The 20755-nt window shown below is 37.4% G+C and overlaps 1 protein-coding gene across 2 annotated transcripts in view; it reads left to right on the forward strand.

The window, feature by feature from the left end:
* The first annotated feature begins 8094 nt into the window (after nucleotides 1-8094).
* gdf11.1.L (growth differentiation factor 11, gene 1 L homeolog) overlaps nucleotides 8095-20755 on the forward strand; it is a 73535-nt gene continuing 60874 nt past the window's right edge. Inside the window, exon 1 of one of the 2 annotated variants that reach the window (XM_018247411.2) lies at nucleotides 8095-8876. In XM_018247411.2, coding sequence (XP_018102900.1) covers nucleotides 8342-8876 — 535 coding nt within the window. In that variant the 5' untranslated portion in view covers nucleotides 8095-8341. Of the gene's footprint in view, nucleotides 8877-13797; nucleotides 15152-20755 lie in introns of those variants that run through there. The other variant, XM_018247410.2, reaches the window with a different exon arrangement.

A 20755-nucleotide genomic window follows, 5' to 3' on the forward strand; every position in this document is an offset into this window, starting at 1 on the left:
GAATGATTATATCTTAGTTTGAATCAAGTATAAGATACTGTTTTATTATTACAGAGAAAAAGGAAATAATATTTAAAAAATGTACTTATTTGATTAAAATAGAATCTATAGGACTCCAGATTTAATTTAAATATTTGTATTTTTTTTACTTAGTGTTTTCTTATTTATTTTACTCTAATTTGTTTATCAAATTTCAATTGTACACAATTTTGATTACAACAAAAATGAATTAAGTTGTTAGCTCTATTCATGTGAGACAGCAAAGCTCCTGTATTGTAGAACAGCAAAAAGGCTCTTAAGGTTTTCCATTTTTATGTAAGGATAATAAGGATGTACCAAAATTTATAATCTGAGGATATCGAATAAATATTGAATCATCTGGAAATATTTGGCTTTATACCTAATCATTCACAAAAAATCTGGGTGTATACCAAATCCTAAAATTAATATGCATGTTCAATTTTAAGAGCATTTCCTCTTGAAATTGTTGACTTCAGTTGTCTATTAATAAAGTCACAGGGCATTAAATTAAATTAAAGTACTCCTTGTATCTCCAACCTCAAAGACCTCAAAGATGTGCCTACTGTGCATGCCTGATTTATTTTCATTGGAGCAGAGGTAGTGAGCATGCCTAGTAGGCACCACTTTGTGGTCTTCATAGTCGGAGAACAATAGTGTGCGCAGAATACAAAAGGGGCGGAGCTTCATGCTAGATAGGGAACTAAGAGAGCTACAGTTGAACTTTCTATAAGAATGAAACAAAACAAATACGAGAAATGTATGTTATTTTGGCGGCTATTTATAGTAATTTTAGGCAATCTAAAAATAAAAGGTTCACATATCCTTTAAATTGTACACTATGGAAAATGGCCTTCTTGTAATCTGAGCTTTCTGAATTACAGTTGTCCAGATAAGGGATCTCATACCTGTACAAATAAATAGTATTTCAAATAATTATTATTAGAAATAAGGGAAGAAATGCCTACACACACCATCTGCTATTCCTTCATATGGAAAAAATTAAAAAGAAATGGAAGCCTATTTGTTCAGAATGCTAAGCAGACCTTCATCCCTTCTGTTACAACAGAACAAAACTTTTAATCTGTTATTGTGCTTTAGATTTAAAAATACCGTTTTTAGTTGCACAGTTTTCATAGTTACTATTTATTCATGTAGGAATACCTGGTTTAAATGTAATTTTATAAAACAGTTATGAAGGTAACGTTTTTCATTATTTCATGAATGTTCTCTGGATAGTCCTCCTCTGCCATTAATCAGCACTACAGCCAGTTGAAAATGACTTATGGGTGAAGAAGGCGATGACATATTTATTATGGGCATGCCTTTTTTTAGCTATACTAATTACACATATAAATCAATTATATACACAAAGCAGGTCTTGTAATCATTTTGGTCAGTTTGGATTTATTGTTATTTTTATGATGTCTATGAGGAATCTTGTAGGAGTGAGGAACCAAAGCAACAATCACAGTAGCCCGTGAAGTTACACAGTTACATGGTTAAGTTGGTTTGAAAAAAGACCATCAAAAAAGTTCATCAAGTTCAACACCTCCAGTGTATATCGATATCTATACTTATTGTAGATTTTAGTAACACAATAGCCTTTGATATTATGCTTTTTCAAGAAACCATCCAAGCCACTCCTAATGTGTTAACAGAATCAGCCATCACATCACCCAGTAGGCCAGCAGGGCATTAGGGAAAAGATCTGCCCTTATCTGTCTGTAATGTCCTCTAATATACTTGTAAAGTGTAATCATGTCCCTTCGCAAGCGTCTTTTTTTTTTCCAGAGAAAACAACCCCAACCTCGTTGGTTGAACTATGTTATACAGTATATAAAACAGTTAATAATACACAGTCTATACTCAGTTGTAGATGCCAAATCAATGCACATTTGATTATATATATATATAATATATATATGTTTGCTCTGTTATTTATTACAGTAGATAGTGAGTGTTCAGACAAGAATCTTAACAGATCCAGGCAGGGGTTAGAACCAGAATCCGCAGTAGTCAAGGGAGAATCCAAAGAGAGGGTCACAAAGCAGGCCAATAATAAATACCAGGAGTCAGATCACAACAGGAACACTCACTGTCAGTCAGAAGATGCTCACCTTACACTTGTATGAGGGCCTTGGCATCTATCACCGTGCCATGCACATGTGCCGGAACGGGCATGAGAGTACATCATAGAGCGTGCATGTAGGAGTAAATGGACACACTTGAACAGACAGCTCAGATTGGTGTGAGCAGTTCTTGTTTGTTAGTTTGAGTGAGAAACCTTTCAGGGATGTCAGCTGGTCGGTATTGCTGATACAAATGCTGAGCAACTGCGCTTGCACAGAAAGTCACGAAAATTTCCAGGAAATTTTCGTGACTTTCGGCACATGTGCAGATGGAGTGAGGGGTGCTTGTAATACTTAAGGTGGCCATATATGTGCAGCTATTGTTGTTAGATTTGTAATTGCACTTATTATAAACATCCATACTTGTTATAAACTGTGGCACGCTGACTGGGAAAATACTAGAGGGATGGAACATATCTCCCAGAATGCTCTATGAGACCCAGGCTCTGCTTCCTAGTTGATAAAAAGCATGGGAATGCCTATGTACTTGACTCTTTGTTCTCAGCCTGAATGATAGGCAGGAGTACTGAAGGTCCAGGGGATGTAATTAGACCTCATCTTCTGGATTAAGCTGGGGCACCAGCAGCTCAGTTCCCCAAATTAGGAAAAGTAATGGAGTTAGTACACCCCAGGCTATACTTGTCTAGGGCAGGTAGTAGGGATGCACCGAATCCACTGTTTTGGATTCGGCCGAACCCCCAAATCCTTCACCAAAGATTCGGCCAAATACCGAACCAAATTCAAACCCTAATTTGCATATACAAATTAGGAGTGGGAAGGGGAAAACTTTTTTACTTCCTTGTTTTCTGACAAAAAGTCACGCAATTTCCCTCCCCACCCCTAATTTGCGTATGCTGAAAAAGGTCGAATCCTGAACCGAATCCTGGATTCGGTGCATCCCTAGTAGGTAGATAGATGATAGATAGATAGATAGATAGATAGATAGATAGATAAATAGATAAATTAGATAGATAGAATAACTGCATTAATACGGAGCTGCTGTCAAAATTGAGCAGATACAGTATCTATCAGGCAGGTTTGCTATCAGGTGAAGACTATATTGTCATATTGATACAGTCCTTATCTAAACTTTCTTCACAAACTTGCGTTACAGTTTGATTTTGATACAGTTCCATTTGTTTGGCAACCTCACCAAATAAGGGGATTTAAACTACACACAGTTCTTTTCTTTCATTTTCAGGTATAGACTAATCAAAACGAATTGCTTGTTGATTGCCAAAGAAATAAGAGGGCTCATTTTCTGGCTCAAACTGCCATGTTTATTAAAGGAAAACTATAACCCCAAAATGAATACTTCAGCAACAGATAGTTTATAACAAATTAAGTGACATATCAAAGAATCTTGTCATACCGTTGTATATATTTAGGTAAATATTGACTTTTACATCTCTTGCCTTGAACCACCATTTCGTGATGGTCTGTGTCCTGCCTCAGAGATCATCTGACCAGAAATACTACAACTGTAACAGGAAGAAGTGTGGAAGCAAAAGACAGAACTCTTTCTGTTAATTGGCTCATGTGACCTAACAAGTATAGTTTGGTTTGTTTGTGTACACAGTTTATCCTACAATCCCAGGGGGCGGCCATTATTTTTTAAAATGGCAATTTTCTATTTAGGATTACCCAATGGCACATACTACTAAAAAAGTATATTATTATGAAAATGGTTTAATGAAGCAGGGTTTTACATATGAGCTGTTTTATGCAATATCTTTTTATTGAGACCTACATTGTTTGAGGGGTATATTTTTCCTTTAAGCATAACGCATCATTTTTTCATAAAATTCCAGAATAATTTCTTAATTGCAACCACCACAAATTAGGGGTCATTTACCATGCCGTACTCAGTGTGCAATTTGTAAAAAAGGCAATTGTCAGTTTTTTGCACTTTACACCCTGTATTTGAAGAATTGCCACACCAGGAGTGTAGCCAGCATTGGGGTCCTGTTCTTACCACCAAAGTCAGGAGATAAGGAGAGGGCTAGCTGTGCCTCCTGATGCTCTGTTTGTTAAGTATGTACTAAGGGATGTGCACTTATGCACTTTAGTGTTCTAGCACTTGAACCTAGGGGTTTAGTAAATGATCCCTATTGTGTATGATACACCACCATGGATGTTAGCTTGTGCCTATTTTGGAATTAGTGTTGGAATGTTGTCACTTTTGGTACAGGTGGTTTTCAATAATAAATATAGTATAGTACAATATCATATAGCAGTTCAAAGTTCAATAAATAAAGCTTTATTCCCAGAATTCCCAGATTTCCGAGAATTCCAAAACCATGTTCTGCAATAAAACAAAAAAATTAGTTTAGCATTGTGCTCGCTGTCGCTGATGCATGCAACTCTATAACTGGAAGTACGAGACTGGTGTCAGTTGCTGGTTTATGCACCGTACACACAGAAAACCCTAGATGTATTACCTTCTTCTGGCAAACTCACTTCAGTCTGCGGGTCTTGTAATTGTAACAGTTAAAGGGGTTGTTTATCTTTAAAGGAATTGTTCAATGTAAAAATAAAGACTGGGTAAATTGATAATTGTGCAAAATAAAAAATGTTTCTAATCTAGTTAGTTAGGCAAAAATGTAATGTATAAAGGCTTGAGTGACTGAATGTCTAACATAACAGAACACTACTTCCTGCTTTTTAGCTCTCTTGGTTTACTCTGACTGGTTACCCTGGTTACCAGGCAGTAACCAATCAGAGACTTGAGGGGGGGCCACATGGGTCATATCTGTTGCTTTTGAATCTGAGCTGAATGCTGAGGATCAATTGCAAACTCACTGAACAGTTATGTCCCATGTGGTTTAACAAGGCTGCCATCGTTCCTCTCCCTTGGAGCTCCATAGTTGGTTTTACTATTTGTTCTGCTGCCAATTTTAAACCTGTTCTATTAATTATACCACAATGGCCAGGGTAGATGGTCCTCACCCTTTCTGCTTTAAATAGTGTAGTCAATAAAGTTATTCCACTCAATCAATCTATGAAAATAGTGTGTCGGTGTTGAAATTACACAGTATGTGAATTCTGCTTGTGGGGTTAAAGGCCAAGATTATTGTTGGTAGAAATGATTAATCAGTACATCTATTATCTCCCTCATGGCTGGTGAATCTTGCTGTATTTCTTGGTGATCTGAGGAATCTGGACTTTAACAATCCTTTTGCAAACAGGCATGGACAAATGTTTATTTATACATTCAGTCTTGACACAAGCCGTAGGCTAAAACGACATCAGCTAAATGGTTTATGACGACAGTGTTAAGATTAAGTGCAAAAGAAAGATACTTAGTGCCACCTAGGGGCTTCATGTCTACATTTCCTCAATCCAAACTCCTAATATTGCTCCAGATATACTTCAAGAAGGTTAAGTGATGTCAATGCTTTTCAGCTATGGAATGCTAAGTCAGTACACTCATTTTTGCCAAATGGTTTCACTATTTTATTACTGTTCAGATATTTCCTCATATAAGGAGCACAATCTTGGCAACCTGCATGGTATCATATTTCTTAAAACAGAACATTTCTTTTTAAATTCTCAATCTAAGTGAGCTATTATATGTAATATAAGTAAGACATACAGAAGCAATCAATGTTGCTTCTACCATTGGCATATAGAATACTTTGTCCATTATATAGGCCTGGAAGGTGTATGTGGCTAAATCTAACAAAACATAAGCATACTTGGTGTGGGTAACACATGCTTGATATTAGCAAAGCCAGCTATTTTTTTGCAGACACTCATACCTCCCAACACTTGGAAATAAAAAGAGGGACAAAAAAGTTGGCGTGTGCATCGTGCCAAATTTTTTTACCGCACCCATTTTGTGGCCACACCCTTTAATTACCATGTTTATTTTACAAAATTTGGCAGGTTATGAAAGTTTGAACATATTTCTGAGTAATTACAGTTTTACTAATGAAAGTGAATTGCCCTTTAAGCTGTGAGTCTAACTTTTCCTAAGGGACCTGGTATCTTACATTGATACAATTACTTATTTCCTTATCTCGAAATTGTTACCATTACTTATATACTCTGCCAAAAACCAATTAAGTTAGAAACTTTGTTTCTTTTTCTGGCTGTTCAGTGAAGAAAAAAACAGGACTTTCCAGTACAAATAAGGGACTGCGGGTTGAGCTGTCAAAAGAGGGACTGTCCCTCTAAAAATGTGACAGTTGGGAGGTATGGACACTGTAAATTAGGTGCCGCAACTTACTTCTTTTATGTGTTTGTGTGTTTATTTTCTAAAATTTCATTTTATTTAAATAAAATTCACATATGAGCTCTTTCAGAAGTGAAAGTGCAAAAGCAGTCTGGCTGCAACCATATTAAAAATCACCGAAACATATATAGAAAGGAAAATAGACCATTTTGGTTTGTTTCTTTTGTCATATTACCCAATATTAATGTACCTCCAACTTATGTGTGAATATCGAGACAAAATAAACAAAACATGATTTTAAGCATTACTATATATTACTGCATATTTGATGCATTGTTGTAATTTTTTTAATAGTTTAATTATTAAGCTCTATGACTAACTGTCCTTGTTGACACAAAACGCGTAAGGCTGTCATTGTGTTTTAATCACAATGTAATGTCTCTTTTTTACAAAACTTTTGGTTCAGATTGGTGCCTGCCTGCCATTACATTACTAGTCGTATACTATAAAGTCCATTTGGTTACCATTGTAAAGTTGTTTGTCCAGCAAAATCTAGAAGTGTAAAATCATATACAAGTGTCTTTTTTAATTTAAAAAATTCCCAAAGTTCCTTGTTATTTATCCCTGTGAAATATAAATCTCTCCTTCCATTCACAATAAGGCCTACGTGTTCAGGTGGTAATTGTACAAAGGATGTATTTCTTGACACTTGGTAACCTTATGAGTGACAGATGGCAGCTGAAATGTAATTGAGGTCAGTAGAGTCAAGAAAAAATAAATCATTGATACAATAGTAATCTGTTAAAGATTGCAATTATGCACAAGTGATGCTTTTATTTGGTGCTGTGTTGTTTGCTTTTTAGGTGCTTTTTTTGTCTACCAAGATCACAGATGATGATTATAAACGTGTTTTCCAATAATCTCTGCAGTCAGTGCAGTACTCCACAGGCATCTTTTCATTGCGTGTGGTAGAATGGAATTTTACGTCTTTTATAGGAAGCAGTGTGGCTGTTAGGGGAGAAGGGTTGGATCTTGTTCAGGAAAGATGGAGATATAACAGAGGGGTGTCAGTGCTACTGTTAAGGCAACATTAGGCAGCTCTGATATTAAGAGTAAGTATGGAATCTGGATAAAAAAATAAAAGTTTAAATTCCCCAGCCCTGTAATTCTGACTACTAGTACAACGAATCTTAGTTAATGTACTAAAAGTTTGCTAATCATGCAGAGCAGAATCATGATTCAGTTATACAAGCAGAATATCATGATTCGCCTGCAGGACAGGTCAGCATCCAGGGATATAGAGGGGGTGGTTATAAAAGTTGTTTTATGTAACCGTACAATGCTCCTGCAGCCCTAACTGACACTGCTTTACTGAAATGCATATCTTGCAGAACACTAGTAATTCTATGTCCAGCAGTGCAGCTGCAACAGTTTCCAAGGACACAGTCATTAAATAGGCAGGCGCTTTACAGTTAATGTTTTTAACATGCACTTTTAATAGTAAGAGGAGGTAAAAAAGAAAAAAAATGCTAAACACAAAAAAATGCACACACACATATACATACAGTACATATTTACTTGCATGCATATGCTGCATTGGATATTTAATAATCCATTTGCAAGATTCTGTTCCAATAAAATTTCATCTGAGTAGAGAGAGAAAGGGAGGTAGTTCAAGTCACAGAGGTGAGTAAGGGTGGGAGTGGGGGTGGGTGGGACAGGAGTGGCTAAGGAGCAGGCTTTGTGCCTTTAAGATCTGTCACAGCCCCCTTTCAGATCCAAGTGACTGCATTTCAAACTGACACAGAAGCACCGAGAGCGTAGTTCTGACTTACTTTGCTACCTTCTGTTCTCTTTCTCTCCTCTCCTCTCCTCTCCTCTCTCTCTCTCTCTCTCCCTCTTTTTTACTTTGTTGACAGCCCTGGTAGGGGCCTTTTGTTACCACCCCAGCCAATGAAAGCATTTTACGACAGAGAACAGTTGGGATATAAAAAGGAGTCCCTTTGCCTGGTGCATGATCTGTGGTTGCCTACCCCTCCCCTATAGAGACCTGCACAAGGCAGCTGTCCTCTTTGCAGCAGCAGCAACAGCAGCAGCAGCAGCAGCAGTACAGCCAGCAGCCCCACTCTGGACACTCACAAGTCAAGAAATGCTGTCTCAGCTGTGCCCTCTGTTCCTTTGCATGCTTGTCCTGTCTATGGAGTTCTCCAAAAGCAAAGGAGACACTATCCTGCAGAAGGGATCTCTGCAGGTGGAGCTCACATTGGATGAGAGTGAGGAGCAGGACTGCCCTGTGTGTACATGGAGGAAACATAGCAAAGAAATGAGATTGGAGAGCATCAAATCTCAGATCCTGAGCAAACTTAGGCTGAAAGAAGCTCCAAACATCACCAGGGAAGTGGTGAACCAGTTGCTGCCCAAGGCACCCCCTCTTCAGCAGATACTGGATCAGCATGAGTTTCAGGGAGACTCTTTCCAGCACAACACTTTCCTGGAGGAGGATGAGTACCATGCCACTACAGAGACTGTCATAAGCATGGCACAGGAAAGTAAGTGTTTTTTCTCTTTCATCTCCAGCAGTGGGCAGTTGCAAGCCCTCTCATAATACAGGTATGTGGCATTCAAGCCAGTATAACAATTCCATAAACTAAATCTGCCACTTTACATTGTTCAGTCAGTTGATGCAGAACTTGTCACGGTTGCCTAAATCCATACAGGGTTCGGTCACAAATTAGAATAGAACTGTAGGCTGTACTGTAAACAATATACCCTACACAGTATTGCTCTCCTCTGAGCATATGAAGGGGAGGGACCATTCAATGAGTCAATGTTACAGATTTAAAAAATGAAAGCATGGGTACCTGTTTGAAAGCGTGTTAATCAGGATCAAGTAACTGAGAAGAGAGTTAAAAGTTATTTTATTTCAAATGACATATATATTTTTAAGTGCATATTTAAATGGGTAACTCCTTAAAAAATTGCATGCTTTGTATGGGTACTGCTTAAACTAATGTTAGTCCAAAAGTTCTGCAGCATGACTGAGAGAATCCACCCATATTCAGAATATACTATAGTTTCAACCTTTTCCGGGTCTCAGTAGTGCAACATTTGTCATGCCTTTGGTAAGCAACATGTTCCAAAGATCATTTTTTTAAGGACTTGGTCTGGTGGAATGGATTTCTAAGCTACCTCATAATCTCCGTTTTGAAAGATACCTTTCTGTGTATCTGTTTTGGGTATGCTATACATTTCTTTAAAGTCACTTTAAAGTCAAATAAAATACTCTATAGTCTTACAAAATTCTCATATACAGTGTGCCATCTAAAGCTTTAAGATTACTTTTTTAAATATCAAGGTGTTGTTTAGGTTTGTTACCTTCTGATATTGCCAAAACCAGACAACTGTAGTAAAATCATCATTACACCAAATTCTGTTCGAGTTCTGATTTATTAAATCCACAACACAAGTTAAAAAAGCTTATCAGACATCTATTTTTATACCAAAACTGTAAAACCCCATACCATGTTGCCAAAATGAATGCAAGTCTGTTTGACAAATGCCTTTCAAATGGTAACTGTATTGCTAAACCAAATGGACTTTATATTATGCTATAAAGAAATGTCAACATTTTTGCATATATGGATATTGGGCTAGAAGATAAACTGTGAGGGAAAAGGTGAGGAAATATACATTGCATGTTGCCGCAGGTAGCAGCTTAGGTCCATGAAAGATCATTTGTCCATGAAAGATCATTTGTATATGAATGTATACAACCTGTTGCTATATAAATATGCAGATCAAAATTCATCAGAAATAAAATCAGAAATGTATCAGAAATTACCAACACAAAAAATGTCCAATTTAATATTAGAAAAGGTTTTTACATGCAGTTCTATAAAGGGCCATCAGTGGCATTATACTCCTGTTTATTTTTCTGTGTAAGAACTAAGACCATTGTATTGTACAGAGCTTATTTGTTACCTGCGGTGTAAACAGCAACCTTTTTACTCTATTCAGCTGCAATGGCTGCCCCCATGACTACACAGCAGCTTGTTTATATAAACTTCAAAAGTATTTCTGTAACAAGTACATTTTTTGAATCAGTGCAGGGTAAAAGCATATTGTATATAAGTAAATATACAGTAGAACCCCCATTTTACGTTTTTTCCGGGGAGAATAGAAAAAAATGGTGTAAAATCTAGGAAAATGTAAAATCAGGGATTTGTATTATGCATAATATATAGGTGGGACCACAAAACAACAATGTTAAATGAGGGAAAACTTAAAATCCGGGGTTCTACTGTAAAACACTCTCTTATTTTTTACAGTTTACTGTTCCTTGAAAAAACTAATTCTGGTAGAAGAAGAGTAGCTATTGTGGATTAGTGTGGGGTAGTGTCTTGTATCTGGGGGTCACATGTATTTAATCCTGGCATCAAAGCATGCCAGCCCATTGCTTGCCAAACATGTTAATTTTACTTGCTGGCAGACAAATGCCTTAAGAGCCAGCAATGTTGAATCTAGCTTTTTTGGTGCTTCATCTAATGCACTCCCTGGCATCTCTAGTAACAACTAACATGCATTGTACTCTTACACAGCTCCCTAGGGAATAAGTCTAGGGGGCTATGTGATCAGTCTTGACTTGAGACCCAACTGTCCCAGGATTGGCTCCAAATACCACATGTGAAAATCATGTGTCTGCTGTTTAGACACATCCTGCATCCCCCAGAACTGTTCCCCCATACTTTCAGCAATGTAAAATGACTCTGCTGTGTTGGATGCCTCTTGCACAGTTATCCACACTTTTGACACACAACTTTGACAAGGGTACACATTATGTACAAGCACACAAACATACACATTTTTTTCTTTTTCTACCATTTGGCGCCTGGTTTTGCCTTAAAACTGTCTATTGAACAGCAAGACTAATGGATAAAGTATTCTGATCAATAAGCCTTAGCATTTGCATCCTTTGTTTTAGAGTTTTTTTTTATTTTAGTCATGCATTCTTTCTCATTACTTGTTTTACTGTAAACAGTAATTGTGCTGTATGGTACAGGGTGGGAGAAGAGCACCCAAAGTTCCTGGTGGAGAGTGGGGATTTTCATTGAAAACAGCTATTTCCAGCAGAAAGTATTGGTTTGTCATTGTTTGTCAAGGTGTGTCTGTGAAAAAATTGTAGATTTGCAGTTTACTAGTTTTCTATACAAAAACACATTTACCCTCTATAAATATTTCAAAAACTGTACATACTAAAAATATTTGTTAAAGATTACTTTACTGTTATGGGATATGGGTATGTGTAAGAATGGTTGATGCAAATGTGCATTTGAAAATATTGTAAGAAAGAAAATGACATTTATGAAAGATTTGTAATTTAATCGTTTTGTGTACAAATATGCATATTTTCCAATTTTGAATTATTTATAGAATTCTTCTATAACACTCTTCTATAGAAGAGAGGGAGCAAAGTACATAAAACATGGCAGATTGACCGCTAGAGTTTTTCTTACCAGAAGTGTCAAGTATTAAAATATGAACCTACAATTTATATTTTGAATTGTCTAGAAGAAACATACTTTTGGTAGCCTATGAATGTTATCTCTTTTCTCAAGAGAGATTTGAAATTTATATTTATCATATCTGCAGTATAATACAGTATTTATATAGTACTAAAGTATTCAGAAAACAACTGGCATTCATATTTATTATGTTATTTTGAACACACAAATTTGTGGGAGACTGGTGATTTACATAGACCAAGGCCACAATTGTTGCAGCTGTAAGGGGCTTAAGAGTGTGTCCCTAAGTGCTCATTGAAGAAGCACTTGCACCCAAGGACTGAAAATATGGTGTAAGGAGCACAGCATAGCGTCAGGAGGCCTTAAGTCAGGTGGTAATGAAAGGGACTCATTACAGGCTGTGCCTCCTGCTGCTCTCTAACATGCACATCTGAATGGTGTGCAATTTAGGGGGTGGGTCCCTCACCAATACAGTACTGTATGTATTTCAGGGGGAAGCTTTGAAACAGAGCACAAAAACATGCAACAAATTGCACACAGCAGAATGGAGGCAGAGTATGCCTTTTCTTTCATTTTGAACACTGAAACCAGGCCGTAGATATTGTTAAATGCAACTTTTAAGCATATTTTCAGAAATTTTGTACAAAATGCTTACTTAAACTCACCCACTCATGCACCCAAGACTTTTATGCCTGAATTCTGACCACTTTGTCGATTTTACTATACTTTGCAGGTACCCGTGTGTACTTGATCAGGTGCAGGTTCAGTGTATGGTTACCTAGCTTTTAGAGGCTTTTGCAACACATAAAAAGCAAACATGCTGCATTTGTGGGGTTATCTTACACAAAGTACCTTTGTAAATAGCACTTGGACAGATGCAATTTTGTATGCATTTTGCACTTTTGCATTTGTTATAGCAAATAAGCCCTATAAACCAAGTTTGCGGAGGTTAAAGTGTTACCTATTAAAATTAATATGCACTATTTATATTTTGGTGTCTCTAGACACAGATTTTGGTACTCAAGCTTTGTTTTGTGCCAAAAGCAACGAGGAAATATTGTTTCCATATTAATATGCTGAAAAGTGTCATCCACACATTGCTCACAATGCACTATCCTTTAGAATTTTGCGATTATTGCACCTGTTGCAACCTGATATAACCGTATCCAAATGTATGCTTATTTCTTAACAATTGCTTTTTAAAATGTCCACATATAGAAACTGGAAAAGTAGGGTTCATTCATTGACTGGATATAGCAGTAGTTAAAACAGGAATGCACAAAATAGTTTTTCAGGTTAATGCTTAAAAACTATCAAATATTTGGCAATATATCACCATGCTTATTATAATTATTTTCTTTTATCTGTTATTTCATCACAACATAGGGTTGCCACCTGGCCGGTGAAAATTATGCTTGATGCCAATATCGGAAGGCCGGTATTTTTTTCCAGAAATGGTGGTAACCCTATTCACACATTAGAAGACATTACAGAAAAAAGAAAAACCTGTAGATTCCAAGTTAGCTGACTTTTAAATGACTAGCTCTGATGTTGTCTTGCATGTAGTTAGTGCTCACACAGAGCCTAAACTAAACATTATATATTAACCTATCATACAGCATCCAGGCCTCTATAATGGGGCGTTACAAGAGGAAACTTCAAGTGATTTTGGGAGACTGGAGCGACACATTGGTTTTACCACAAGCAATTCACATTATTGCCTATGGGAAAGCATTTTACTGGAGAGTGCAGGAGATTAGTTGCCCTGAGAAGCAGAGATTTATCGCTAGCGATTAATCTCCTGGTGTGTCACTGCCCTTAGTGTCCCTGATCTGATTTTTATGGGACCAGATTAAGTTACTGCTATTGCAAGTGAAACATAGATGTACATGAGGCCATAGCCATGACAGTGTTATTATTTTCACTATAATATACATAATATATACATAATATACTTATATTTATATATTAAAAGTATATTCATTTTAGAAAATTTGTAATTGTAGAGAAAAACCTTTGGATCACCAGTAAAATGGTTAGATGATGCCTCCTTAGGGTGCAAAATATACCTTACTCACTGTTCTGTAGAACTAAAAAGGTCACCATACCAAAAGAGTTCCACAATTATGTCAAAGCTGTACAATTAAACCATCCATCTGCTAAAAACCATAGGACACACACCAGTCATGGTATACATATTTTACGAAACAGGGCGATTTTCAATTCCATGCTTTCCACTTCGGCCAATAAGCTATAACACCAAAATGCAACTAACAACAAATGAGGGAAAGCACAAAGTCAGACAGTTGTAAAATGAATTGTTTGACCATGTAAATGTGTAATTCTTCCATTATGAAAAACTACTAGTTATTCTAAAAAACTACTAGCTACATAGTTATACATGAACAGCACACCACACATATGTAATCTGCATAGAATATTAAATAATGTTCTGTTTGTAAGACCATGTGCCATTTGAATGCACTTTGAGAAGAGAAAAGGGAGGAAACCAGGTTACAAAGGTGAGTAAGGGTGGGAAGAGGGAGTGAGGGGCATAGGAGTGGTCATTGAGATCTGTCACTTGCAGTACCAAGAGACTACAATTTAAATTGACAAAAGCAACGAGAGCTCAGTCCTAACTTACTTTGCTACCTTCTGTGCTCTTTCTCTCCTCTCCTTTTTTACTTTGTTGAGAGCCCTACTAGGGTCCTTTTGTTACCGCCCCAGCCAATGAAAGCGTTTAATGACAGAGAACAGTTGGGATATAAAAAGCAGTCCCTCAGCCTAGAGCATGGTCTGTGGTTGCCTACCCCTCCCCATAGAGTCCTTCAGAAAGCAGCTGTCCTCTTTGCAGCAGCAACAGAACAGCCAGTAGCCCCACTCTGGACACTCAAGTCAAGAAATGCTGTCTCAGCTGTGCCCTCTGTTCCTTTGCATGCTTGTCCTGTCTGTGGAGTTCTCCAAAAGCAAAGGAGACACTATCCTGCAGAAGGGATCTCTGCAGGTGGAGCTCACATTGGATAAGAGTGAGGAGCAGGACTGCCCTGTATGTCCATGGAGGAAATACAGCAAAGAAATTAGATTGGAGAGCATCAAATCTCAGATCCTGAGCAAACTTAGGCTGAAAGAAGCCCCAAACATCACCCGGGAAGTGGTGAACCAGCTGCTGCCCAAAGCACCCCCTCTTCAGCAGATACTGGATCAGCATGAGTTTCAGGGAGACTCTTTCCAGCACAAAACTTTCCTGGAGGAGGATGAGTACCATGCCACTACAGAGACTGTCATAAGCATGGCACAGGAAAGTAAGTGTTTTTTCTCTTTCATCTCCAGCAATAGGCGATTGCAAGCCCTCTCATAATACAGGTATGTGGCATTCAAGCCAGTATAATAATTCCATAAACTAAATCTGCCACTAAACATTGCTCATTCAATTGATGCAGATATTGTAACAGTAGCCTAAATGCTTTTAACCTATGTATGTCAACTTCCTAAGTTGCATGCTGTTCAGTCACAAATAGACATGTATTCAGTGTTGTACACAATATACTGTACAGCATTGCTTAGCCCTGAGCACATGAAGAGAAATAACCATCTGTATTTTCTGCTAAGAATTATCTTAACAGAGTACTTCGTACTTTTGTACAAACTAGATCAAGATATAATTAATCCTTACTGCAGTCAAACCCAGGCTATTGGGTTTATTTAGCATTTAAACGATTTTCTAGTAGACGTAAGGTATAAAGATCCAAATTACGGAAACACCAGTTATCCAGAAAAGCCCAAGTCCCAAGCATTCTGTATAGCATACCCCATACCTGTATTAATATAATTATTAATGGTATTCACTTTGCATAACATGAATTGTGTATGTAGTATATTTTGAGTGATACATCTGCTTGGATATTTGCAACCATCTGAACTGTTTTAAACTCTGGTGCAATTGCAGCAGTATTGATGAGGTAAAACAGAAAGCCCTGCAGTGTACGAGAGGTTGCCATTGTTGCTCTACATTCAGTGGCATTGCATAAAGAGTGGGTGGTGGGTCGACAGCAACCATGTGTCCCCTGGAACATCCCAGCTTGTGCATCATTTAAAACTTACAGTCTAAGAATTATTTTACTCATGGTGCTCTTTTTATCACTAAACAACAGCAGGGAGTGTACTATATTTTGCCTCATTTTAAATTTCTTACCTGTTTAATTATGTTGTTGTCATTCCAAATGCTATGCTTACAGTTGCACATTTTTACTGTTATGCTATAAACATACAAGGCTGTCATGACTAAGGGCTTTTAAGAAAATGATGTACTACTTACTTTATCTTGCCACTTTCCTTTATTCTATTTCCTTTATCATTTTGTTTCCCTTGTTTCCTGGCTTCCTATTAGTTTCTCCCCATCACTAACGCTGAGCCTTTTACCCTTTCCTATTCTCTTTCTACTTCTATGCTGTTTTGTTTCACTTCTCCTTTTATCCTCGGGTCACTTCTGTTAGTTTTTTCTCTTTTATCGTGTGCAGTAAAACACAGAGTGACTGGGGATACCCCCATGGGATACTTTTCATTGGTTGTGGGTGGAGATGGACAGATCCATTTGGCAACAATAAAGGAATGTGGCTGGAAACAATATCTGCTGCTTTGCAGGTTGTTACAGCAGAAGGTTTTTGGTGCAAAAAATAATTACCTGAGTGCAATTACTGTGAATACCAGCATTGGTGATCTTTCTCTAAGCCACAACTTGTAAAAGCCACTTGTACTTGTAACAGTCACTAATAATAGTCACTAATAATAGTAATAGTAATATTAATAGTCACTATATACTTTCCTGTCTACTAACAATAACCTACTGTATGGGGCACATTTACTAAGGGTCGAATATCGAGGGTTAATAAACCCTCGAAGCAAAAAAGCTTAGAAAAGTGATGGGGAAGGTCCCCATAGGTTTAAACTGCCGAAGTATGTAGTTGAAGTTTTTTTTAAAGAGACAGTACTTTGACTATCGAATGGTCGAATAGTCGAAAGATTTTTACTTTGAATCGTTCGTATCAAAGTCGAAGGTCGTAGTAGCCTATTCGATGGTCGAAGTACCCAAAAAAATACTTTGAAATTCGAAGTTTTTTTCATTCGAGCTTAGCAAATCTGCCCCTATGTGTAGGTAGGGTATTACAAGCAAATAAGTACATACAGTATATTTTCTGACCTTGTGTGATGTGGTTAAAGGAAAACTTTACCCGCAAAATGAATATTTAGTGACACATTAAAAGAATCTTACCAAACTGGTATACATATTTAAGTAAATATTGCCATTTTACATCTCTTACCTTGAACCATCATTTCATGACGATCTGTGTGCTGCCTCAGAGATCACCTGACCAGAAAAACTACAACTCTAATTGTAACAGAAAGAAGTGTGGAAGCAAAAGACAGAGTCTTTTAATTGGCTCATGTTACCTAACATGTACAATTTGTTTGGTTTGTTTGTATGCGCCCAGGGGGCGGCCCTTATTTTTTAAAATGGCAATTTTGTATTTAGGATTATCCAATGGCACATACTACTAAAAAAAGTTTATTATTATGAAAATGGTTTATTTTCATGAAGCAGGGTTTTCTTAGGGGAGGAATTTTTAAAATCACATTTTCGTGAATATTTAGCGCTGCTTGCAATGTAAAATCATTTGCTGAAGAATATTAGATTGCTCACTATGCTAAGCAAAGGGTAGAGTTAACACCTGCTCTGGAGTTTCATTAAATAATTTGTCACAAAAAATGCTTTGCGATTGCAAATTTTTATTTTATTATATCATGTTTTACAAAATATATATGTCCCAAAAAGGACGCAAAAATGAAAATTTTGGTTGCTAACATTCCCAATGGTCTTTGAGAACATTTTTTGTGCTATCAAAACATATTACATTCCCCCATTAGTGGACTAATATACAAATCCAATCATCTGCACAATCTATCTATTGTATCTATCTATTATTAATCTCTATTCTATATCATTAAATCTACATTTGTCTCGATACCTATCTATCTATCTTTATAAAATCTGTGTATACTCTTTTGATACATTCTTCTTTCTTTCTCTTGTATCTTTGTATTTGTCGAATCTGTTTACCTGTTTCTGTCTGAGTTATCTACAGTATATATTGTGTCACTATCATTAGTTATTCATTTGTAAAATCATACTTTCTCCCTTACTCTGTCTTTTTGATGCTATTTTTTGCTTCTGAAGATACAACACATGTTTTTACCTGAAATTTCTTTCCCTTTTAAGCTTTATTTTTGCTTTCTCTTCTGGGTGCCACATGCTCTGGCAGTTTTCTTCTTTATCCCTTTTGCTAATTCCATGCTGTTTATCCTCTCTTATACTCTTGCTGCTTCAGCTCACTCTGGAGCTACTTCACACTCCTCCTTTGTTATACTCGGGTCACTTCTGTTGGTTTTTCTTTTTTAGCTTGTGCAGTAATAACAAAGAGTGGCCGTGGTTACCCCATGGGGTCCTTGTGTTGTCCTTTTCATTGGTTTTGGGAGGAGATGGACAGATCCATTTGGCAGTGTTAAAAGAATGTGACTGGCAGCCTTTCTAATCCCTTATGTCTATTCCAACTCATGCTAAAAAGCTAAACATTATGATGCCCCTATACACATTACTTCATTGCAGAGTTTAACCCATTGTTGGGTAACAGGATTCCCTTCATGCTGCCACATTTTAGTACTTGTCAAATACTGCTGGGCCTGTTTTACATTTTATTTATACTGTCTTTCAGTTTTAAATTTTCACTTTAAAATTGTAAGAGCTAGAAAACTCTTCAAGTATTTGTTCTCACCAGGGCCACACAAAAGTGTTTTTATATATTTTAAACTGCTCCTCATCCCCACTTTGCCTCTATCATTTTTGTATTGTATTTCCTACCTTTTTCCATGCCACTCTGCCCAGGGGCGATCCTGGCCCCTCCGCTGCCTGAGGCAGCAGCAGTTGCTGCTGCCCCCCCTCGCAAAGAAATTCGCTCTTAAAGTACCAGGAGCAGCATTTTTGCTGCCCCTGGTACCTAGTGGGGCGCTGCCGCCTGAGGCGACAGCCTCAACTCGCCTCATTGGCGAAGCACCCCTGACTCTGCCCTGTTTCTCTGCCAGCTGGCAGAACTCAGTATCATCCCAGATGCCCTCACTCATGCAGCATTACTTGTCAATTGATATATCCAGGCCACGCTAGACCACTCTTGCTACTTACCAACCAGCTCATTGGAGGGAAAAGGAATTTTTATGCAACTATAAAGCTTTTGGATAGACAGCTACAGTTAAAATATTATATACTACTGTTTATAACTGAAACAGTATGTATATATGTATTGAATAATGTAACCTGAAGCAGGTTGGTGGCTAGTATTGTTACTATACTATAGAACCAAGAGGCTGTCCATGTTTCAAATAAAGGGTGGGTGTGTCCTAACAGTCCCTGCCAGAAGCACAGTAGGATAAGGATAGCCAATCACAACCCTGCAGTCACACAAGCATAGAGAGGCTACAGTTCCCTATCAGGTTAGCCTAGCTGCTGTAGTGGAACAGATGGGCAGGACTAGTAGGGATTTCGCTGAATTTTCAATAAATCAAACCAAAACACTTATTTTTTTAGTAGATTCCTTCTATCTTTAAGAGAGTTTAATACACTGGCACATTCTTTTTTTTACAGACAATAAGCCTCCTTTAAACCTAGATATTTGTGGCCAAATCAGGCCAAATCTAGGCTGTATTAGTTGTTTGAGATGGAGACAGAGTTTTATATTTAGTGTGGTAATGGTAGATGGTAAGGCTGATATAAGTTTGGTGGATTGGTACAAAGTATTTAACTATGTTGGGGGCAGGGCCGGATTTGACGTGCGGTCGCCCCTAGGCAGCGCGGTCCTAGCTCCTGCCCACACCCCTTCCCCCCGTGCACGGAGGAGTACAGAGGAGGAGACGGAGCACTGGGGACCCTTGCGTCCCTAGTGCTCCCGAGAAAGCGGCTGGAACAGCATTCTGCCACAAATCTGGGCCTGGTTGGGGGTGAGACATGAATTGATTGATATATTTTAAAGGTTTGAAAATAAAAAAGATGGTGTATTATTTAGCCTAGCTGAAGTGCTTCTCCTCTCTTCGTGAGTTGCTTTGAGTTGAACTGTGAATGCTAGTTGTGTGCTCAGATAACTAGCAAAGTAGCTCACCTTTAGGAAAGTACAGGTAGCCTGTCAATTAGATGCTCTTTCAATGACTTTGGTACAATGGTTTTCAGATTCTCTAGGTTCAGGTCCTCCTTCATCCAACATTTTTTCCTGGGCCCTTACTTCATAAAAAAAAAGTTGGCTTTGAACTGTAAATAGCATTTCCCTATTTCCAATGCTAACTTCAAACTGCCTTCATGCAGCACTTGCTCTACACAATCTGGGAAACAATGCCAACTCTTGAGCTATTATTCACAATGCTGTTACATACCATACAACTATATAAGATGTAACTATCAAAATGGACATTTCCTTTTGAATAGATATTTTTTTTGGGTTTATAACAATTAGTTATGATTAGCAAGTGAATTAGCAAGACAGATATAGCTCTGCATGTTTAGGGATGTGCATATATACTAATAATTTTTTCAACTTGAGTATCTAGTTAAGCTTCCTTAGTATTTCAATCTGCAGCTTCTCATGCACTTAAAGATATTTCCACTGCTACATTGTTCCTAAGTAGGCATGTGACAAACCTTTTATTTTGAAAATGGCTCTTTTTTTAACCATTCTGAATGTGTAACAGAATGTCTAGCTATCATTCCATCTAATGGGACAAATATTTTGCATAAAAGCTGAATATAACCAGTAAAAAGAGACATGAATTTTTTTGTTAATTTTTTAAAATATTTTACATATATCTAAGCT

The sequence above is a fragment of the Xenopus laevis genome, chromosome 2L (genome assembly GCF_017654675.1).
Source record: "Xenopus laevis strain J_2021 chromosome 2L, Xenopus_laevis_v10.1, whole genome shotgun sequence".
NCBI classification, from domain to species: domain Eukaryota; kingdom Metazoa; phylum Chordata; class Amphibia; order Anura; family Pipidae; genus Xenopus; species Xenopus laevis.